The sequence below is a fragment of the Octopus sinensis genome, linkage group LG9, assembly GCF_006345805.1.
Source record: "Octopus sinensis linkage group LG9, ASM634580v1, whole genome shotgun sequence".
Lineage (NCBI taxonomy): Eukaryota > Metazoa > Mollusca > Cephalopoda > Octopoda > Octopodidae > Octopus > Octopus sinensis.
In genome coordinates, this window is record NC_043005.1 from 74,654,840 (window position 1) to 74,673,722 (window position 18,883).

Here is an 18,883-nt window from a genome sequence, read left to right on the forward strand (position 1 = left end):
AGGCACAAGGCCTGTAATCCAGGGAAAGGGGGGCTAGTCAATTACATCGACCCCGCAAGTGCTCGCCTGGTGCTCATTTCACCAACCCTGGAAGGATGAAAGGAAAAGTCAACCATGGCAGCATCTGAACTCAGATCATCAAGCCAGAAGAATGTAGCTAAATATTTTGTCTGAAGAGTTCCAAGCAACTTGAAGAGGGAAGAAAACATTATAGTTAAATTCACAATTTGAGAAATTAAAGTTGAAGGGAAACAAAAAAATTTTTAAATGTTTAGAATTTGGTCCTGCTTTTGACACTGATCAGGAAAACAGAATTGATACATATTTAAGTAAACAGAACTTCACCTAATTAACCTAAAGCTGTAAATAAAGACATCCAATTCAAAGACTATTCTAAGTACACTTTTGATATAATCTTTAAACTATAAGGCAAAAATATATTTAAGACCCTAATTGTTTGAAATTTTGTATATAAAAAGTATATATTAGCAAGCCCTATATAAGATACAAAATGTGTGATATATTGTGCATTTCCCAAGGCCACTTAGTGACAGAAGTAAAATAGAAGTAGCCACAGCCAAGAATCAGAACTAAGATGTAAACTCTGGCTCACTAACAGCCAACACCCTATCTTTATAGTACAGTATTACAACTAGATGTTAGCTTACATTGTGTAACAATTTTTTGTTTTTGTCTTTGGTCAGTAAGTGTTATTTTGTACTTGTTTCTATCTAGAACTCAAAGGAAATTGCTGCTATTTCCTTCAACCTTTGCTTTCCTAACTTGGACGTCAATGTTTTGAAACTGACCTATTTTCCATTACATTTCAAACAGATTCAACATTGAGTTGCTGAGGCAGAAATAATGTTATAGCAAATGTTCTGCTCAATACCACTGGTCTGCTTGACCATAACCAGTTGAGCATGTCCCTCAGTGACTGACAATGTGTGTGTCAGGAATAGTGGGGGGAGCGGGACATCATAGCTGTGTACTGAGAAAGATTCTTTGGGGTTTGAAACAAAAGCAAAGTTTAAAGGAAATATAAACCATTTCCATACTTTCTAAAGGCAAGCAAATAGGAAATAACATTGGCTACCTAAGGGCAAAAATCGGGTTATACAGTATTATGTAAGAGCTAACAACATAGCTCGTTTGCATCAGCATGGCTTGCTAGAAACAGCAGGCAAATTTCCTTAAAATCACACATAACCATCTTCAAAAAATAAATAAAAATACATTATGTAATATAGTTCTTGATATAGATACACTATGTCTAAAAATGAAATGAGATGGTCAAGGCAGATCTCAAGGACTATTTACCAGGGTTCAAACAGAAGCCAAACAACCTAAGTTTTGTGTGTGTAAACAAAGGCCTTCTGTCAAGATTATTCTAACCCTCTTAATACCAATTAGCCTAAAACCACCTGTTCTATGACACAAACTTCCTGATTAAGCGTGATCTGAAAACCTTCCATCATAATGACAAGGTGGTCCTAAACACTATTAAAGGACTAATGTCTTATACAAGGTACTTCACTGTTTTCAAAATTCATTGAAACAAAGCAGTGAAATATGGCAACACAAAGGTTAATTGAAGCATTCTGGTATGGGGGAAAATAACTCCAAAACTGATCTATACTATATCCCTATGAACAACCTTCTGTGAGAATTAAACTATCGTATAGAAGAAACTGAAGCTGAACACAACAGGATGGCTTTTAAGATTAGTTCTTTTCAAGTGATAAAGAAATGGAATAACAATATCAGTGGGGAATACAAGTAACTATTTTGTGGGGTCATTTATAATGTAGCGATGGAAAAAAAAATAGTATTGATAGTTATACTAAGAAAAATAATAAAAATTAGTTCAAAAGTAAGGGGGGGGGGATATTGAAGAATGTTTAGATATTACACTGTCAAAATTATTTTAATACAAAAAGTGTGAAATTCTAACAATTCAATAAAGTCCCATGAAATAAAGAATTTTTTAAGAAAAACAGCAAAAATCATCACTTTTTTTTTAGTGACAGTTTTTTCTTTCATGTGCAAAAGAGAATCACAACCAATGTGTTTGGAAAGGAAATAACAGTCATATATATATACATTTACATATATTTCATAAATGGTACAAAAATTTAACATGATCCTGTTGTAGCCAGTAATAAACAAAAAAAAATGAACAAAACTTATATAACAAAGACTTATTTACAAATGGTACCTAAAAAAAGCACCAGCTTTTAGATACAAAATAACATGTTGAAGAAGGTAATGGTTTCAAATTTCCGTAATTGTTTCACCAATTCTAGGAGCAAAGGGTAAGTGAATTACATTAATCCCAGTACTCAACTGGTATTTTATCAACTCTTAAAAGGATGAAAGGCATAGTCAGCCTCAGTAAAATTTTTAATAGAGAACAAAGAGCCAGATGAAAGGTCACTAGACATTTTGTCTGAGAGGCTAACAATTCTGCTTGTTCACTACCTTAAAAAAAGTTAAGAATTTAATACCTGAACCTTGTTCAACAAGCCTCCTCTGTCACTACTAATCCAAGACCAGAATAACAGAATTACACATAATTTTATAAAATTTAATTTTTTTTAAAATAATTTTTATTAATTTTTGAGACTTTAGCTCTTCTCACAGATTGAAAATGTTTTAACTAGAGACTTTGGATTTTCTCTACTTCAAAATCCAAACAACCTACTAGTCAAGTAAATTTCCTTTTTACTTCTTTTACCATTTCTCAAACAAAGTATGTACAAATGTTGGATTGCAAATGGTTAAAAAAAAAAGATAGTGCCATCATTAATTAAACTAGCAAACTACTGTTTGTATTGACTGATATTCAACCATTCATTAACATAAATAAGCATCAGTGGTTTGAGATTTATATTAATCTTAAAGAAGGCATAAAAAATGCACTTAATATTACAGTGAAAAAGACAACACTATCTTTCAAAAAGAAAAAAAGGGTTAGACTTCCCAAACCAATATTTTGTGTGTATGTGCATGCATATACATGTGCGTGTGTGTGATAAGACAAAGAAAGAAGACACCAACATTTCAATAAAGCTGTATATATAGGGGAGACTTGAGGTTTGTAGAAGTGAGAAGTTAACTCCTACGGCAATTTTCTTTTTTTTTTTCTGAATTACATTGATAATTACATAAGGCTAAACCTACTTAATCTTCTTGAAAACAAATGGGAGTCAATGATTGTCCATACACAATACATATTGAAGACATCGACATCTCAAAGAGTACCACTGACAAATGAATACAATAACCAGTCACTTTCCAAGCACCATAAAACTTCTATGCAATAACAATGATTAAAGAACACAAACACTGATAAATAGAGTATGAAACTGGAAGCTGACTAGAAATAAACAAGCTAATCTGCAACAAGTAGGCTCCCAACATTGTACTTAAGTTTGCAAAACCAAATAAATAAATAAGCAACTACATCATTAGTCACATAAGTATAATGACATTTTAAGCATTAACACAATGTTAGATGCTGTTTAACTGCTGAGGTGGCTGCAACATGATATCATTTAATCAAAGTTTAATTTACTCACAACTGAAAAACTCAGTTACAGCATTTCACTTCTAAGATAACAGCAACTTAAATAGGTTTCACAAATTCACAAGAAGCTAACTTAAAATTTCTGGTGAATGAACTGTTTTACAGCCTAAAATAGCACTCATAAAACCATCTTCAGAAACTGTAAAAGGACACAGCTTCAAACATTTCGAATCAATCAAACCCACTTTCTTTAATTTTTTTCTTTCTTAAAGAAGACAGGTTCCAATTAATTTCAGACACTAGCATCTATACAAAGAGAAGTTATTAAAGAAACTTAATAACTATACTGTTTTAGTGGATTTTTAAAAAATGTCAAACTTGGGAATCAGCCAAGGATGTTATTCCAACAAAACAATTTGGTGTGGGGAGATGGAATTACTTTCAAAATGTCACTTATGCAATACCATAACTTGCTTCTGGAGAAATAAGAGATGGGAACATGAATTTTCACTTTTTTTTATTTTTGAAACTTTTTTTAAGAATCTTAACTAATATTTTCATTTGATTTTTAAATTAAATTACTTTGCTTCACATTCAAAAGAGACAAAAGACTAAATATGAACAAAAACATTTATGATAAATAAAAATTCTAAAAGTTGAAAATAAATCTTTAATTTTATCTACAAAATATCATTTTTAAGCTAAAATTTTCATAAACTGTGATTAGCAAAAACAAACAAAAAAGAAAGACTGTTTTGAAAATAAATATATAAATCTATAAAATATTAGAAATAATATTTCTTTCCCCAATAGGCACATGACCTGAAACTTTGAGGGAGAGAGCTGGTTGATTACATCAATCCTAGTGCTCAACTGATATTTATTTTATCAATCTCAAAAGGAAGACAAGCTAAGTCAACCTTGGCAGCATTTGAATACAGAACTTAAAGAGCCGAAAGAATGCCACTAAGAGCTTCGTCTGACATGCTGACGATTCTGCCAGCTCACCACCTTTAATCTGAGAAATAATGAAATTAAATAATTTGGAATGTATTTTTTATCTTAATTCAGAAAAGTATTTGCAAAAACAGAGAAACAAAAGTTGTTTATTTTCTACTAACAAAACAGAACATTTTGTGCAGTTACATATTTCCAGGTAAGAGAAATGTTATATAATCACCAAAGACACCGAGACAAAACCAGGAAAGTCAGATCACAGAAGGAACATTGAATAAACTCAGAGTTATTTACTTTAGAGAAATTGCTAGCCTTGAAAATAAGAATAACTCGAGGAATTATTGAAAGAAATAGTAAGAAAAAAAACCTAAAAGCTACAAGTATTTACTTCATTGTCTTAAATAGTTATCTTAAAACTTAAAGTAATTTGAATGCAAAATAATAAATAAATAAAAATTAAAGGGAAAATGTCAGAGTTATTCTTGTTTTTGTGTAACATTTGAGAAAATAATTTCTAAATGTATGTAAAAGCATTTTTTTTTCCCTCAACCAACTGCGGTTTTTGTAGGAAAATAGTGTTACTCCAGTATTAATCCAAGTGCTTCTTTTCACTTTGACCTGATTTAGCATAGAAATTTAACATGGTCCAGTATATCACAGGAACATAGCAATACTTGATCTCTATATTTCTTCTTCCTCTTCTTACACCAATGAATTGACTTGCCTGGTCTTTGTAATTATGTACGGAGAAGGATTATCTCCATTATAAGGGAAAACATGATTCTCAGGTCGCTGAAAATAAGAAAAAAAAATTAATATAAATGTGTGTGTGTGTGTGAGTACATAGATGCATAAAATGTGTGGATTTTAAAACTGATAACCCTACTCAATCTTTATAGTGGTTGCCTACCTTCACTCCCTTTTCCTATTTCCCCTATCTCATGTATTTTTGTTTTGTTTGTTCCTTCTCGAGCCATGCCTGGCTCATAAGGGCCAGTTTCCCAGTTTGCTTGGCGTATAGGTTCCCCACCTGGACAGGACGCTGGTCCGTCACAGGTGAGCTGCAAGATGCAGGAGGAAAGAGTGGGAGAAAGTTGTGGTGGAAGAGTCAGCAGAAGTTTGCCATTACCTTCTGCCGGAGCCGCGTGGAGCTTAGGTGTTTCGTTCATAAATATACACATCGCCCGGTCTGAGATTCGAACTCGTGATCCCTTAACCGCTCTAACCACAAGGCCATGTGCCTCTCGTATAAACCCCTACTCATCCACACTCCTAGTTACTCTGTCCCAACCCACTTTTACTCACCCGTATACTTTGAGGCGGGAGCCACTTGGACACAGCAAAAACTTGCTTTGCTCCACTCACTTCTTTCATACCTTGACTTATCTCCTAACATAAAGACACTTACCTTCTCAGATTTCATAGCCTTGCAAACCACATGGCAACCTCACTCATGCCAGTGGCATGGAAAAAAAGCATACAGTACACCCTGTAAACTGGATGACATTAGGGAAGGTATCCAGCTGTAGAAATCATACCAAAACAGACTTTGGGGTACTTGGACATAATGGGTCTTCTCAAACTGTCCAACACACACCAGCTTGAGACATGGATGTTAAATGATGATGATTCTAGTTTTGTGATTTTCTATGAAGATGGTCTAACAAAATTTTTAATTTAATTTTTAAAATTTTAATCAAATTCAAAAATCTTCAATTATATAATTGATCATGCAAATGGCACATAAAAGCACCTATTACACACTCAGAATGGTTGACATTAGGAAGGGCATCCAACTGTAGACAAACCATGCCAAATCAGACTGGAGTCTGATGCAGCCTTCAAACTTAACAGCCCTGGTCAAACCACCCAACCCATGCCAGCGTAGATAACAGACGTTAAATGATGGTGATGATGAAAGGCAGCAAAGTACCAGACTGAATGATGCAACACTTTCCACTATTCACTGAGTTCAAGGTATACAAGAATTGCTAAATACTAGGATCAGTATACTACCAACACATCTTCTAGAAATTTGATACTTTGTCAAAAGAAATTGAATTTGTCCATAAAAATATGTAATGAAATTTAAGTCTTACTTTCCGTAAAATTGGTTTTAAAGGTGTGCTGCAATTCGGTTGCTGTTTCTCAACAGAATCACAGTCTTGTTCAAGATGCATGTTCCATTTCAGATGACGAGGTGTTCTGGGAGCTATTAAAATAATACAAAATATGGAATAAAATAAATTGTATATTCAACAAAATACCGACAACTGAAAACACAAAAATTTCAGCAAAAAGGTGGTTTTTATCAACGTTCTGACAATTAGGAATTTAAATCTTAAAACAAATTCTTTTCTAATAAAGTCAACCTAATTTCCAGTTCAAAACAATCTAATTACATTCTATATTTCTAAAAATGTCAAAACTTTATGCTTTTCTAATTCATCCATCCACGTTAGGTCATGCTGGAGCGAATGTTAGATAACTGCATAGCTATCTTTTAGCCAAGCACACAATCATGAACCAAAAGAATTCATTTCATAAGTTATGCAAACTTAAGCAGAGTTATGTACCTTGCTTGAGGCTACAACACCGTAACGAAAACAATGTTAGCACTTGTTTTAATCCCACATCCATTCAATCATCAAGAACACTAAAGTTTGCTACTAAACTAAGCAACTAAGTACAAAAGTTACAAATTAAAAATAGATGCCTCTCAACTCCGTCTATTCAATTTTTTTTTTCTTATTTTCAGCGACCTGTATATAAATATGAATATTTCCCACAAATCATGTAACTTTCATCCATCCAAGATTGAAAATTTAAATACCTTCATATTCCTGTTAAAAATTTGTACTATTGTATCAATATTTCTTTTATTCTTTTATTTGTTTCAGTCATCTGATTCTGACCATGCTGGAGCACCAACTTGAAGGATCTTAGTCGAACAAATCGACCCCATGATTTATTCTTTGTAAGCCTAGTACTTATTCTATCGATCTCTTTTGCCAAACAGCCAAGTTATGGGGACATAAACACACCAACACTGGTTGTGAAGCAGTGATAAGTGGAACAAGCACACACACACACATATATATGACAAGGCTTTTTTCAGATTCCATCTACCAAATCCAATCACAAGGCTTTGGTTGGCCTGAGGATACAGTAGAAGACACTTGCCCAAGGCACAATGTAGTGGGACTGAACCTGGAACCATGTGGTTGGGAAGCAAGGTTCTTACCACACGGCCATACCTGTGCCTGTATACTGATGTTTTGTTTCTTTTCCTCATTTGAAATATGGAATTCAAATATCTCATACTTTGAAAGACAAACTATTCAAATCAGTGGCACTAATCACATATTGACGATTTAATAAAATTAATTTCATCACAAATTACAGGATATAATAATTGATACGTTCTAAGATTGATCCATTGACTGATTTATTTCTATTTTATTGTTTTTTCTCAATACATTCTAAATAATGGAAGGAGATGCGTAACAAATTAATATATAGCATTGCAGATCTGGATAGTTATCCACATTAAACTCCCATTGCGACATGACCCAGTAAAGAAACATGCATACAGTATATAATTTATATTCACTGGCCTTGGTGTGGATTTGGTCATCATATGTATGTATATGCGTATATATATATATATATATATATATAAAAAAGGTTAACATTTGTTTTTATAAGTGTCAAAATGTGTATTGAAGAATACAAATTAGACAATATTTTTTTCGAATGTAGAATTGCTATTAGAACATTAAAAATATTGAGTAAATTACCTTTACAAAGTGGAAAAAATCTGTCAATAACCAGCCGCCCGGTCAGTCAACAGATTTTTTGAAAAAATATCATTTAATTTATAATAAAGACATCAGTTAGGGTTTGTGTTTGGTTAACTAGATCTTGGTGTGAGCTAGTATGTTGAGACATTATTACTATAAATGTTTGGGTTTATAGCAATTTCTCATTTGCTATCAATTCATAATAGTAACTAACATGCATCAAAAATGGTTAAAGTTGTATGAAGGTAACAGATTTTTATTCTTTACTCACGAGGAAAGACAGTAAATTCTTCACATGATTGGCCAATCTGAACACGAGGGGCCACCTGTTGCCCATTGCATGTTGTATGAATCCAGGTAATTTCATCTAGCTCAGCTTCTGACTGGAAAATAGATTGAAACAGGAAAAAATTATTGCACACAGCAGTTCTAGTAATTCTGTCTTAATAAATATTAAAGCATTCACAACTTAATACTTTTGTTACCAAATTTTTGTCTAAATGCACTGCATTTGTTTGGAGACTGTGCTTGAGGAGACTTATTGAGTCAAGTACATCAACATCAAAATAAATATCAAACGGAAATTGTAGTTGTGATACATGTAAAAAGCACCATCCGAACGTGGCCATTGCCAGCCTCTGTACCGGTGGCACGTAAAAAGCACCAACCGATCATGGCCGCTGCCAGCCTCCCCTGGCCCCTGTGCCGGTGGCACGTAAAAAGCATTCACTACACTCACAGAGTGGTTGGCATTAGGAAGGGCATCCAGCTGTAGAAACACTGCCATATCAGACTGGAACCTGGTGCAGCCTCCTGGTTTCCCAGACCCCGGTCGAACCGTCCAACCCGTGCTAGCACAGAAAACAGACGTTAAATGATGATGTATTCAAGTAAAATAACTTTGTCATTAATAAGTCAGGATTTGAAACATAAACCAAGATAAAATTTTGACAGAAGCTTTTAATTTAAATCACTTTTTTAAAACAGAAAGTGAATATCATAGACCTAAGGAGTCTTGGGTGGTGTGGTTTCGAAAGGGTTAAAGAATTTTCATTTAAGAGAGATCTAAGAAGATAAGATCAACAATCAGAGAATTGAGATTTCAACACTTATTACCTCAACTGCAATGAAGTTAAATTCTTATGCTATCTCGAGTATTCATCTCAGAAATTCTATCACACTAAGACTAAACAATTACCATAGGAATACTCTCAATCAGAGTTGCCCTAAAGCAACAAGCAATCATTCATTTGCTGTGTGTTGTTCTCTATACTGTTTATTCTATTATGCTAGTAAAGACTGGATTGCTATCGAATTGACAAACATTACTGGGAATAATTCTTTCACAGTTCCATGAAGTACTTTCGTAAATTTTACTTCAAAGTGAAATGAGAAGGCAAAAATTTAGCAAAATCATTTTTATTCTCTTTTATATTTTGTTTCAGTCAGGTTGGACCATACTGGAGAATCATCTTGGAGAATTTTTTTCTTAATCAAATGAATCAACACCAATACATCTTTTTTTGTTTTCAAGACTAATACTTATTTTATCAGCCTCTTTTGATAAACTGCTAAGTTATGGGGATGTAAGCAAACCAACACAAGGAGACACATGCACACACACACACATATATATATATATACACACATATACATACATACAACAAGCTTCTTTCAGTTTCTGTCCACCAAATCCACCAACAAGATCTTGGTTGACCCAAGGCTATAGTAGAAGGCATGTACCCAAGATGCCACAGAGTGGGATTGACCCCAGAACCATGTGGTTGGGAACTACACAACCTGATTATTTAATTTTTGTGCTTGGTTTGCTAGATTCTTGGTGTGAGCTAGTATGTTGAGACATATTTTGCTGTATCTTGGTAGGGTCATTATGCCAATAACACACACACACACACACTGATTGTATTTCACTGCTTCATTATTTGTTTGTCAATTGGTTAACTATTTAACCAAGTAACAAAACGACTTGTAGTAGTAAGATCATATATTGCTGAAATTGTCAATGGTATGAAAAGGACTTTGACAAAGATTGATGGAATAGTCATCCAAATGACAAATAAATCATGAAGAAGTGAAATAGAACCAATGTGTGTTTAGTATTGGCATAATGGCTCACCCAAGGTACAACAAAATATCTAATATTCATCAACATCTTACATAATTTTTACATCCACTTTTCCATTCTTGCATGGGTTGAATGGAATTTGAGGCAGATTTTCTATAGTTGGATGCCTTTCTTGTTGCCAAGCAAAGTAATATTTTCTCCATGGCCAGACACGTTTTCAACAAAATATTGGAAATGAATTTCGTTCATTTACAACAAGCACGATGCCAAGACAAGGACACACACACACACTGGGCTTCTTTCAGTTTCTATCTACCAAATCCACTCATAAGGCTTTGGTTGGCTTGGGGATAGAATAGAAGACATTTACTCATGATGCCATGCAGTGGGGCTGAATCCAAAAGCATGAAACTGGGAAGCAAATTTCTTAACCACACAGGCAACACTTGTGCCGCAGATCATCTAAAATATTTGTAGAGATCTGCTTGCGAAGACCTGTTGAGGCAAGTGAAATCGAAATCTAAAAAAAAAAAAATCAATGGAAATTGTAGTTGTGATACCAGTGCCGGTGGCACATAAAAGCACCATCCGAACGTGGCCGTTGCCAGCACCGCCTCGATTGGCCTCTGTGCTAGTGGCATGTAAAAAGCACCAACCGATCGTGGTCGTTGCCAGCCTCACCTGGCACGTAAAAAGCACTCACTATACTCATGGAGTGGTTGGCGTTAGGAAGGGCATCCAGCTGTAGAAACACTGCCAGATCAGGCTGGGCCTGGTGCAGCCTCCTGGCTTCCCAGACCCCAGTCGAACCGTCCAACCCATGCTAGCATGGAAAACGGACGTTAAACGATGATGATGATGACATTCAATTCCATTGTGATCAAATAAAAAGTTGTTAACTGTTATACATGTACAATTTATAAGTAACCACCCCCTCTCCATTTAACAGATCTGTTATGATTCCACAATAAAGCTACAAAGTTAAAATTATTACCAGCTGATCAGGTGGCCGAGAATCACAGCACAATGGTGACAACAGTGGACTACTTCTTGGAGAAGAATGTTCATCGCAGACCGACTGCAATATGAGAAAAATATATGAGTTACAAAGATACGACAAAACAAAGGTTAAAATAAGACAAATCATTATTCAACACTGATAGATTTTAAGGAAGTGGGGGGTAAAAAAAGTTGTTAATCAGATATTCATCAATTACAATGGCAATCTGCAACTTACAGAGTTGAACCATGCTATTTGAGGGTAGGTATCCAAATGGACTATGTTTTTAAGACTATTACATATCTTTGACTGAAACAGAGGGGCCTCTCAAGATAAAATTCAAGTGACAAGTAAGAATTAACACATCAACAAAGTATGAAAATTAAATACTTTATATCTATACACATACAGAGGATATGAGGGGTATTTGGAAACAATTATCAGTATATTACTCTCTTTAAAACAATAAGGTTTTTATTTCTTTCAGATCCCCCATGGTAGATAAAATCCTAAGACAAAAATGGAAAGATTAGCAGTTATCTGTTGTCATATGTGAGAAACGCAATGATTTAGAAATTGACAACTTTCTAAATGTAAGATCTTTTATACATAAAGTTCAGTTGTGGATTGGATGCCTCTGGCAGGAAGGTTTCAATTGAATAAAAAAAGAATTTTAATGTTTAAACACTATAAGGACACCACAATTCATCCAACAGATTTAAAACATTATCAGATTTCATAAAATCAATAAGGGTCATTGCCAAGTATTTCTGATGTCAAAGTGGACTACCGGAACTATGGTGCTCGAGGACATCCCATACAAGTTGTATGTATTGACAAGAGGCTGATACATGTCTGCAAAGACACAGGAAAACCTTTTGATCAAAGCCAAGTGGTTACTTAAAGTTAAACCAGCATGAACAGCCTACTTTGGGTCATCTCTACAAAGGAAAACTTGAACCAAGAGCAAAAAGAGGAGAAATGATGACAGAGGGTTCTGTGCAAATATTTCTGAGGTCCTTATAGCAATGCACACTAAGTTTGCAGCAACTGTGAAGGTTTTGGGAGTGGTGAGGAACGAAGGTCAGGTCATGCCACATCACAGCTTTCCCCACTACTGGAAACATTCAAGCCCTAGATGAATGATATAAGCAGAGGAAGGCTTATACATTTCAACAAGGCTCAGTACCTTTTCACAAAGCCTCCACAGCCCAAGATTGGATGTCAGACAATCTTTACAATCAGTCAACACCAAAATTGTAAGCTCCAAACTCGCTAACTTTAAATCCTATTGACTACAACTGCCATCATGAAGGTGATGGTCCAAAATGAATGAAGACCATTTAGTGCAAGCTCTGACGGTGTCATCAAAACTGAAGTTAGATCCGTAGACTAATCTTATAGGAAAGCTTGTCAAGAACATGTGCACAAATTACCATTATTAAAATACATTTGATGTTTGCCAGATTAGGGCTGCGTTATCATATTACCAAATATATCCTCAAATACTTCTCACACCCTGTACATGTACACACACATATTGTATATACACTTACATATATATATACACACACACACTCATTGGCGAGCAAATGTCATAACAAAAGATTACACACACATAATTATATACCATCAACATCATCATTTTGCCCCCACTTTCCATGCTGAGATGGGTTGGATGGGTGCCATGGTTTAAGTCAGTATGTGTAATCAAGTTGATGGACAGCATGACTTTCATTTCTAGCTTGCTTTCTACAGCTATATATTCTTCCTAATGCCAAGCACTTTTACAGTGTACTGGGAGTATTCCACCTACCAAATTCACATACATGAGATTGGCTAGTCTGGAGATGTAGCAGAATTAAACATGTTCACATTCCCTAAGAACAATATGTACCCTAGCTCTGTGCTTTCAAAGCATAGAGAGATCTTAAAAAAAAAAAAAAAAAAAAAAAAAAAAAGATCCCTTACTTGTAAAATAACATTTACATTATTTAAATTTGACGGATATTTGTCCTTAACATAACATTTCAGCATATGGTGTAATGGTTAAGAGCGTGGGCTACTAATCCCAAGATTCCAAGTTCGATTCCAAGCAGTGACTTGAATAATAATGATAACAACAACAACATCGAAAAATACCTTAGGTATGAGAATCCTGGTTTGAAATTTCCCCAAGACACCTGATGAAGGCTGGAGGGCATATCAGCCGAAACGTGTTAACAACAAACAAGATGAGAACAAATATCTGTCAAATGTAAGTAATTCCTCATCTCTTAAATATAGAAATGAAGTAAGATTTAATTACCAGAAGAGTGTCAGGACATAAGAATACAGTGTCGAGTATGTATTCCCAAGGGGAAAAAAAAACATGTAAAAATGAAATGAATGAACAGATCATAGGTCTGCTCAATCAAAGTTGATATAGGGTGTATACAATACCAACAAAGCTTTCACTGGTGATTTAGTAATACATTATGAGTTCAAACCAAAGCAAACTTACCTTTTTACTACTGATCTTATTTGTACCTTCAAGCTTCCTCAGAAAGTCCTGAAATTCAGCATAAGTATGCTCACTTGATTCATATTTTGGTGATAGCAAATATGAGGAGCCTACAACAAACAATTTTCAATAAATAAATAAGAATATAAAAAAAAAAGGATATATGTGAATGAGTTATTTAATTATTCATCAAGATAAAATTTACTTAAAGATTTACAGAAAATTACTATCATGTTATAGTTGATGCCTACATCATATTAAATATTACAGCAAGTTTTTTTTTCATTTTTTGAAGTCTTATATTTATTTCAGTCAATAGACTGTGGCCTTGAAGAATTTTTAGTTGACAGAATCAACCCAAGTACTTATATTATAAGTCTAGTGCTTTATTCTCTTTTGCTGAACTACTAAGCTACAGGGATGTAAACACACCAACACTGATTGTCAAGTGGTGGTGGACAGACACAAAGACACACACATATAATCATTGTCTTCCTTTAATGTCCATTTTCCATGTTGGCATGGGTGGGATGATTTGACAAGAGCTGGCAAGCCAGAGAGCTGCACCAGATTCCAGTCAGATTTGGTTCGGTTTCTACAGCTAGATTCCCTTCCTAATGGCAACAACTTTACAGTGTGTGCTGGGTGCTTTTATACATGACACTTCATAGACTCTTAAAATTTACATTACACTTCAATTTTCTGTCCGTTTCAGCAAGAGTTTTAACAATTCCAACATTTTTTTTTATGAGAATTATCCGAGTCAGATGTCATTTTTTAATTCAACTAAATGAAAGTGGTATCCATTTTCCAAGAGATTTAACATATTTAGTTTAACCCTTTAGCATTTAGACTTGTCATATCCAGCCCAAATATTCTTTTTTATGTTCAAATTGGTCGAATCTGGCTTCTCACACCTACCCTACAATGTCAAGTTTCAAGATAATGCAGGATTAATTCAAAACAATGTGAATTAAAAAAAAAAAATTGAGTGAGGTCGTTGCCAGTGCCGCTGGACTGGCTCCTGTGCAGGTGGCACATAAAAAGCACCATTTAAGCGTGGCTGCTGCCAGCACCACCAAACTGGCCCTTGTGCCGGAGGCATGTAAAATCACTCACTACACTCTCGGAGTGGTTGGCGTTACGAAGGGCATCCAGCTGTAGAAACTCTGCCAGATCAGATTGGAGTCTGGTTCGCTAGACCTCAGTCAAATCGTCCAACCCATGTTAGCATGGAAAGCGGACGTTAAACAATGATGATGATGATTGACAGACTAATCTGAATGCTAAAGGGTTAATTCACCATTATCATCCCTGGTTCGTTAATGCCTATAGCAGTTTTCTCTAAAGATTCAGAGCTGGGGCAGGGAACAATCATCACTGTTTTAAAGTCCATTTCTCTATGCTTGCATGAGTTTTTATTTTTTTTAAACCTGGTACTTAATCAGTCTCTTTTGCTGAACTTGTAAATTACAGAACGTAAACACACCAACACCAATTCATTAAGTGGTAGGACACAGACACAGATGTGCTTCTTTCAGCTTCTGTATACCTGTTATGACCTTTTTCAAATTCACAAAGATTTGCTCAGTCCAAGGCTATACTAAAAGACAGTTGCTCAAGGTGCCACACGATCAGACTGAACCTGGAACCATATGACTGAGAAGCAATTTCTTATCACACAGCCACACATGTACTTTGTCTTCAATAAAAGTCTTGTTAATGAAATTTGGTAGAAAGGATACTAAGGAAGTTTATCAAAAAGGAATGCACATAGCTCAGTGGTTAGAGTGTCAGGCTCACAATCATGAGGTAGTGAGGTCAATTCGTAGACCAGGCTGTGTGTTGTGTTCTTGAGCAAGACACTTTATTTCATGTTGCTCCAGTTCACTCAGCTGTAGAAATTGTGCCAAGTTGTATTGGTGTTTGCCTTTCTTTTGAATGACATTGGTGGCATGGAGAGGGGAGGCTGGTATGTAAGAGCAACTCTTGGTCTTCCATAAACAACCTTGTCCAGATGTGTGCCTTGAAGGGCAACTTTCTAGGTGCAACCCCATGGTCATTCACGACCGAAAGGGGTCTTTCAAGTGTATGTGTGTGTGTGCGTGCATGCGTGTATATATATATATATATATATATATATATATATAATATCTGGCGGTGTAGGCTATAGTCTAGTCACCCGTATAGTAAACCAGGTGATACATGAAGGAGTCATACCCAATGACTGGTATAGCAGCACCATAGTCAACTGCTACAAAGGTAAAGGTGATGCATCAGATACGAATAATTACAGAGGTTATCAAGTTGTTGGCTCAGGTGATGAAAGTCACAGTGAGGGTCATAGCCCAACTAATTAGGGGGAGAGTTAGTTTAGATGAGATGCAATTTGGTTTTGTGCCAAGGAGAAGCACCACTGATGCTACATTTCTGGAGAAATGCCTAGCCAACAATAAACCTCTGTACTTGGCTTTCGTTGACATGGAGAAATGTAATGATCTAACATTGTGTTGTTTGTCCATTATGCATGATATCTTGGGCAAGTTCCACCCCCCACCCCCAAGCCAACCAAAACTTTTTGAATGGATTTGGTAGACAGAGGCTAAAAGAAGCTGTGTGTGGGTGTTGCATCTTGCAAGATAATAAAAAATAGTCCTGATTGGTGATATGCTGTATTGCAGAGGACCTGACCACATGCAAATACAGTGAGACATGTGAAAATGTGGATAGTAAGAGAGACTGGGAGCTATAGTTCGGTGTGTGCGTTTCTGAGTGAATGTCTGTGTCCATCCGTCCATTCATATCCTGCCAAGTCTATACTAGCTGCTTCCTCTGCATTCTCTCATCTCTTTCCATCAATTATTTCCCTATTGCCTGATCCACTCAATAACATATAGTACAGGATCTAGAAGCATTCAATTCCTTTGTCACTCATCACTAGACCTTCATAAAAACAGGTTATATCAAACTTGTTTGTACTCAACTGCCAGCCATTCTACACTGCAAGCCTCTTCCCATCTCTCTCCCTGCTGAGCCATTGCTATTATCATCCATCACTTAATGCTTAGCTTCAGTGTTGGATTAACCATTAAACAAAGTAAGCACATGCTTGGAGCATCAAGGAAAGCAAGGCACCACAGAAATGGTAAATGGTTTACAGTACAAAAGAAATCACCTTGAACTTAATAAAATAATATTCAGGATGTTTTATCTCTACTAAGTATAGAAGCAGATGTGTTGCATAAGATTAATTTTGAGGATTTGATCAAAAACTTTGCTTTAAAAAAAAAAAAACGGAAGAAAAACTTTGCAAATATAAATGAAGTGGAAATATACAAAAATAAACATTATTTTCCATCTTACAGTTAGTTTTGTTTTATTTTGAGAAATAAAAAAATTATTTTATGGTTTATTATTGGTTATATTTTGAATTACATAAAAATGGGAGCACCAAAATTCTTAAAGTATGTAGGACCTCTATGGGGCTTAATCCAGCCCTGCTTAGCTTTGTCCACCTCAGCTATAACTCATTTCTCCATTTTCCCTTCACTCCAATCATTCCATTTCTGTCATTATACTCTTGCCCTCTTCACCTACACCCATTCTGGTTCTTCTGGCACCACTCTCTCCAACTCCACCTTCTCAATCACATCATTGCTTAGAGTGAACCCCTATGCCTTAGAGCAGTTTATACTCTTTACTCTTACAGTGTACAAAGCAGTGGTACACATTATCAAATCCCTGGCAGAACAGGACTAAAAGGTCCTCTCAAATCTATTCTTTCTCTCCATTTTTACCAACTATTTTACAAAGTACACTGTATGCATTTTATCATGGCACTAACACTAGAGAAACTGTCATATTCTCAATGTGACAGGACCAAAGGGAGCTCTTAACCCTTTCGTTACCAACCCGGCTGAAACTGGCTCTGGCTCTGAGTACAAATGTCTTGCTTCCATAAGTTTTGAATTAAAATCTTCTACCAAACCTTAGTCAAAATTTATGTTCCTAACACTAGCTTAATGTTATTTTACTAAATTCTTTGTGATATTTAAAGTAATTGAAAGAAACACAAAGCTTCTCAAAATAAATACAGTAATGAAAGGTCACTTGCCAACCACTTTCCAGAGTTCACCAAGTGTATTCTGACATGTTCTGCCAGGGATTTGACAATGTGTCTAATGCTAGTGGCATGATAAAATGCACCCAGTACTCTCTTTAACCCTTTAGCATTCAAGTTACTCTATCAAATGTAATGCTTATTTATTTGAATTGTTTTGAATCACTTGTGTATTTATCTGTTGTTTTTGAGATTTTGATGACTGATTGTTTATTTTCAGAATGACATTGTAGGACAGGTATCACAGACCAGATTTAGATAGTTTAAACAAAAAAAACAGGTAGGATATTTGGGCTGGATAAGGCCAGTTTAAATGCTAAAGGGTTAGGTGGTTAGTGATAGGAAGGGTATTCAACCACAGAAATCAGGGCAAAAATGAAATGTACAAACACCTGTAAGAACTGACTAAAACTATGACAACCTGTCCAATGCAAGCCAATATGGAAAGCAAATGTTAAATGATGATGATCATCATCATTTAACGTCCACTTTCCATGCTAGCATGGGTTGGACAATTTGACTGAGGACTGGTGAACTAATTTGATCTGGCAGAGCTTCTACAGCTGAATGCCCTTCCTAATGCCAACCACTCTGAGAATGTAGTGGGTGCTTTTACATGCCACTACCACATGGGCCAGTCATGTGGTACTGGCAACAGCCATGCTCAAATGGTGCTTTTTACATGCCACCGGCACAGAAGTCAGTTAGCTGCTCTGGCAACAATCACACTCAGATGGTGTTCTTAGCACTCCATTAGCACGGATGCCAGTCATCAAATTTGATCATCATCATCACTTTAATGTTCACTTTTCCATGCTTGCATGGGACAGACAATATTTGGTGAGCCAGATTTTCTTCAGATGGATGCTATTTCTATTACCAGAC

At 35.5% G+C, this 18,883-nt stretch overlaps 1 protein-coding gene across 1 annotated transcript in view; it reads right to left on the reverse strand.

Moving 5' to 3' along the window:
- Window positions 1–2,600: 2,600 nt before the first annotated feature.
- LOC115215825 overlaps window positions 2,601–18,883 on the reverse strand; it is a 30,864-nt gene continuing 14,581 nt past the window's right edge. The window contains exons 3-7 of the mRNA XM_029785142.2: window positions 13,879–13,988; window positions 11,370–11,453; window positions 8,561–8,672; window positions 6,586–6,698; window positions 2,601–5,278 (exon numbers count right to left, since the gene is read on the reverse strand). Coding sequence (XP_029641002.1) covers window positions 5,189–5,278; window positions 6,586–6,698; window positions 8,561–8,672; window positions 11,370–11,453; window positions 13,879–13,988 — 509 coding nt within the window. The 3' untranslated portion in view covers window positions 2,601–5,188. The remainder of the gene's footprint in view (window positions 5,279–6,585; window positions 6,699–8,560; window positions 8,673–11,369; window positions 11,454–13,878; window positions 13,989–18,883) is intronic.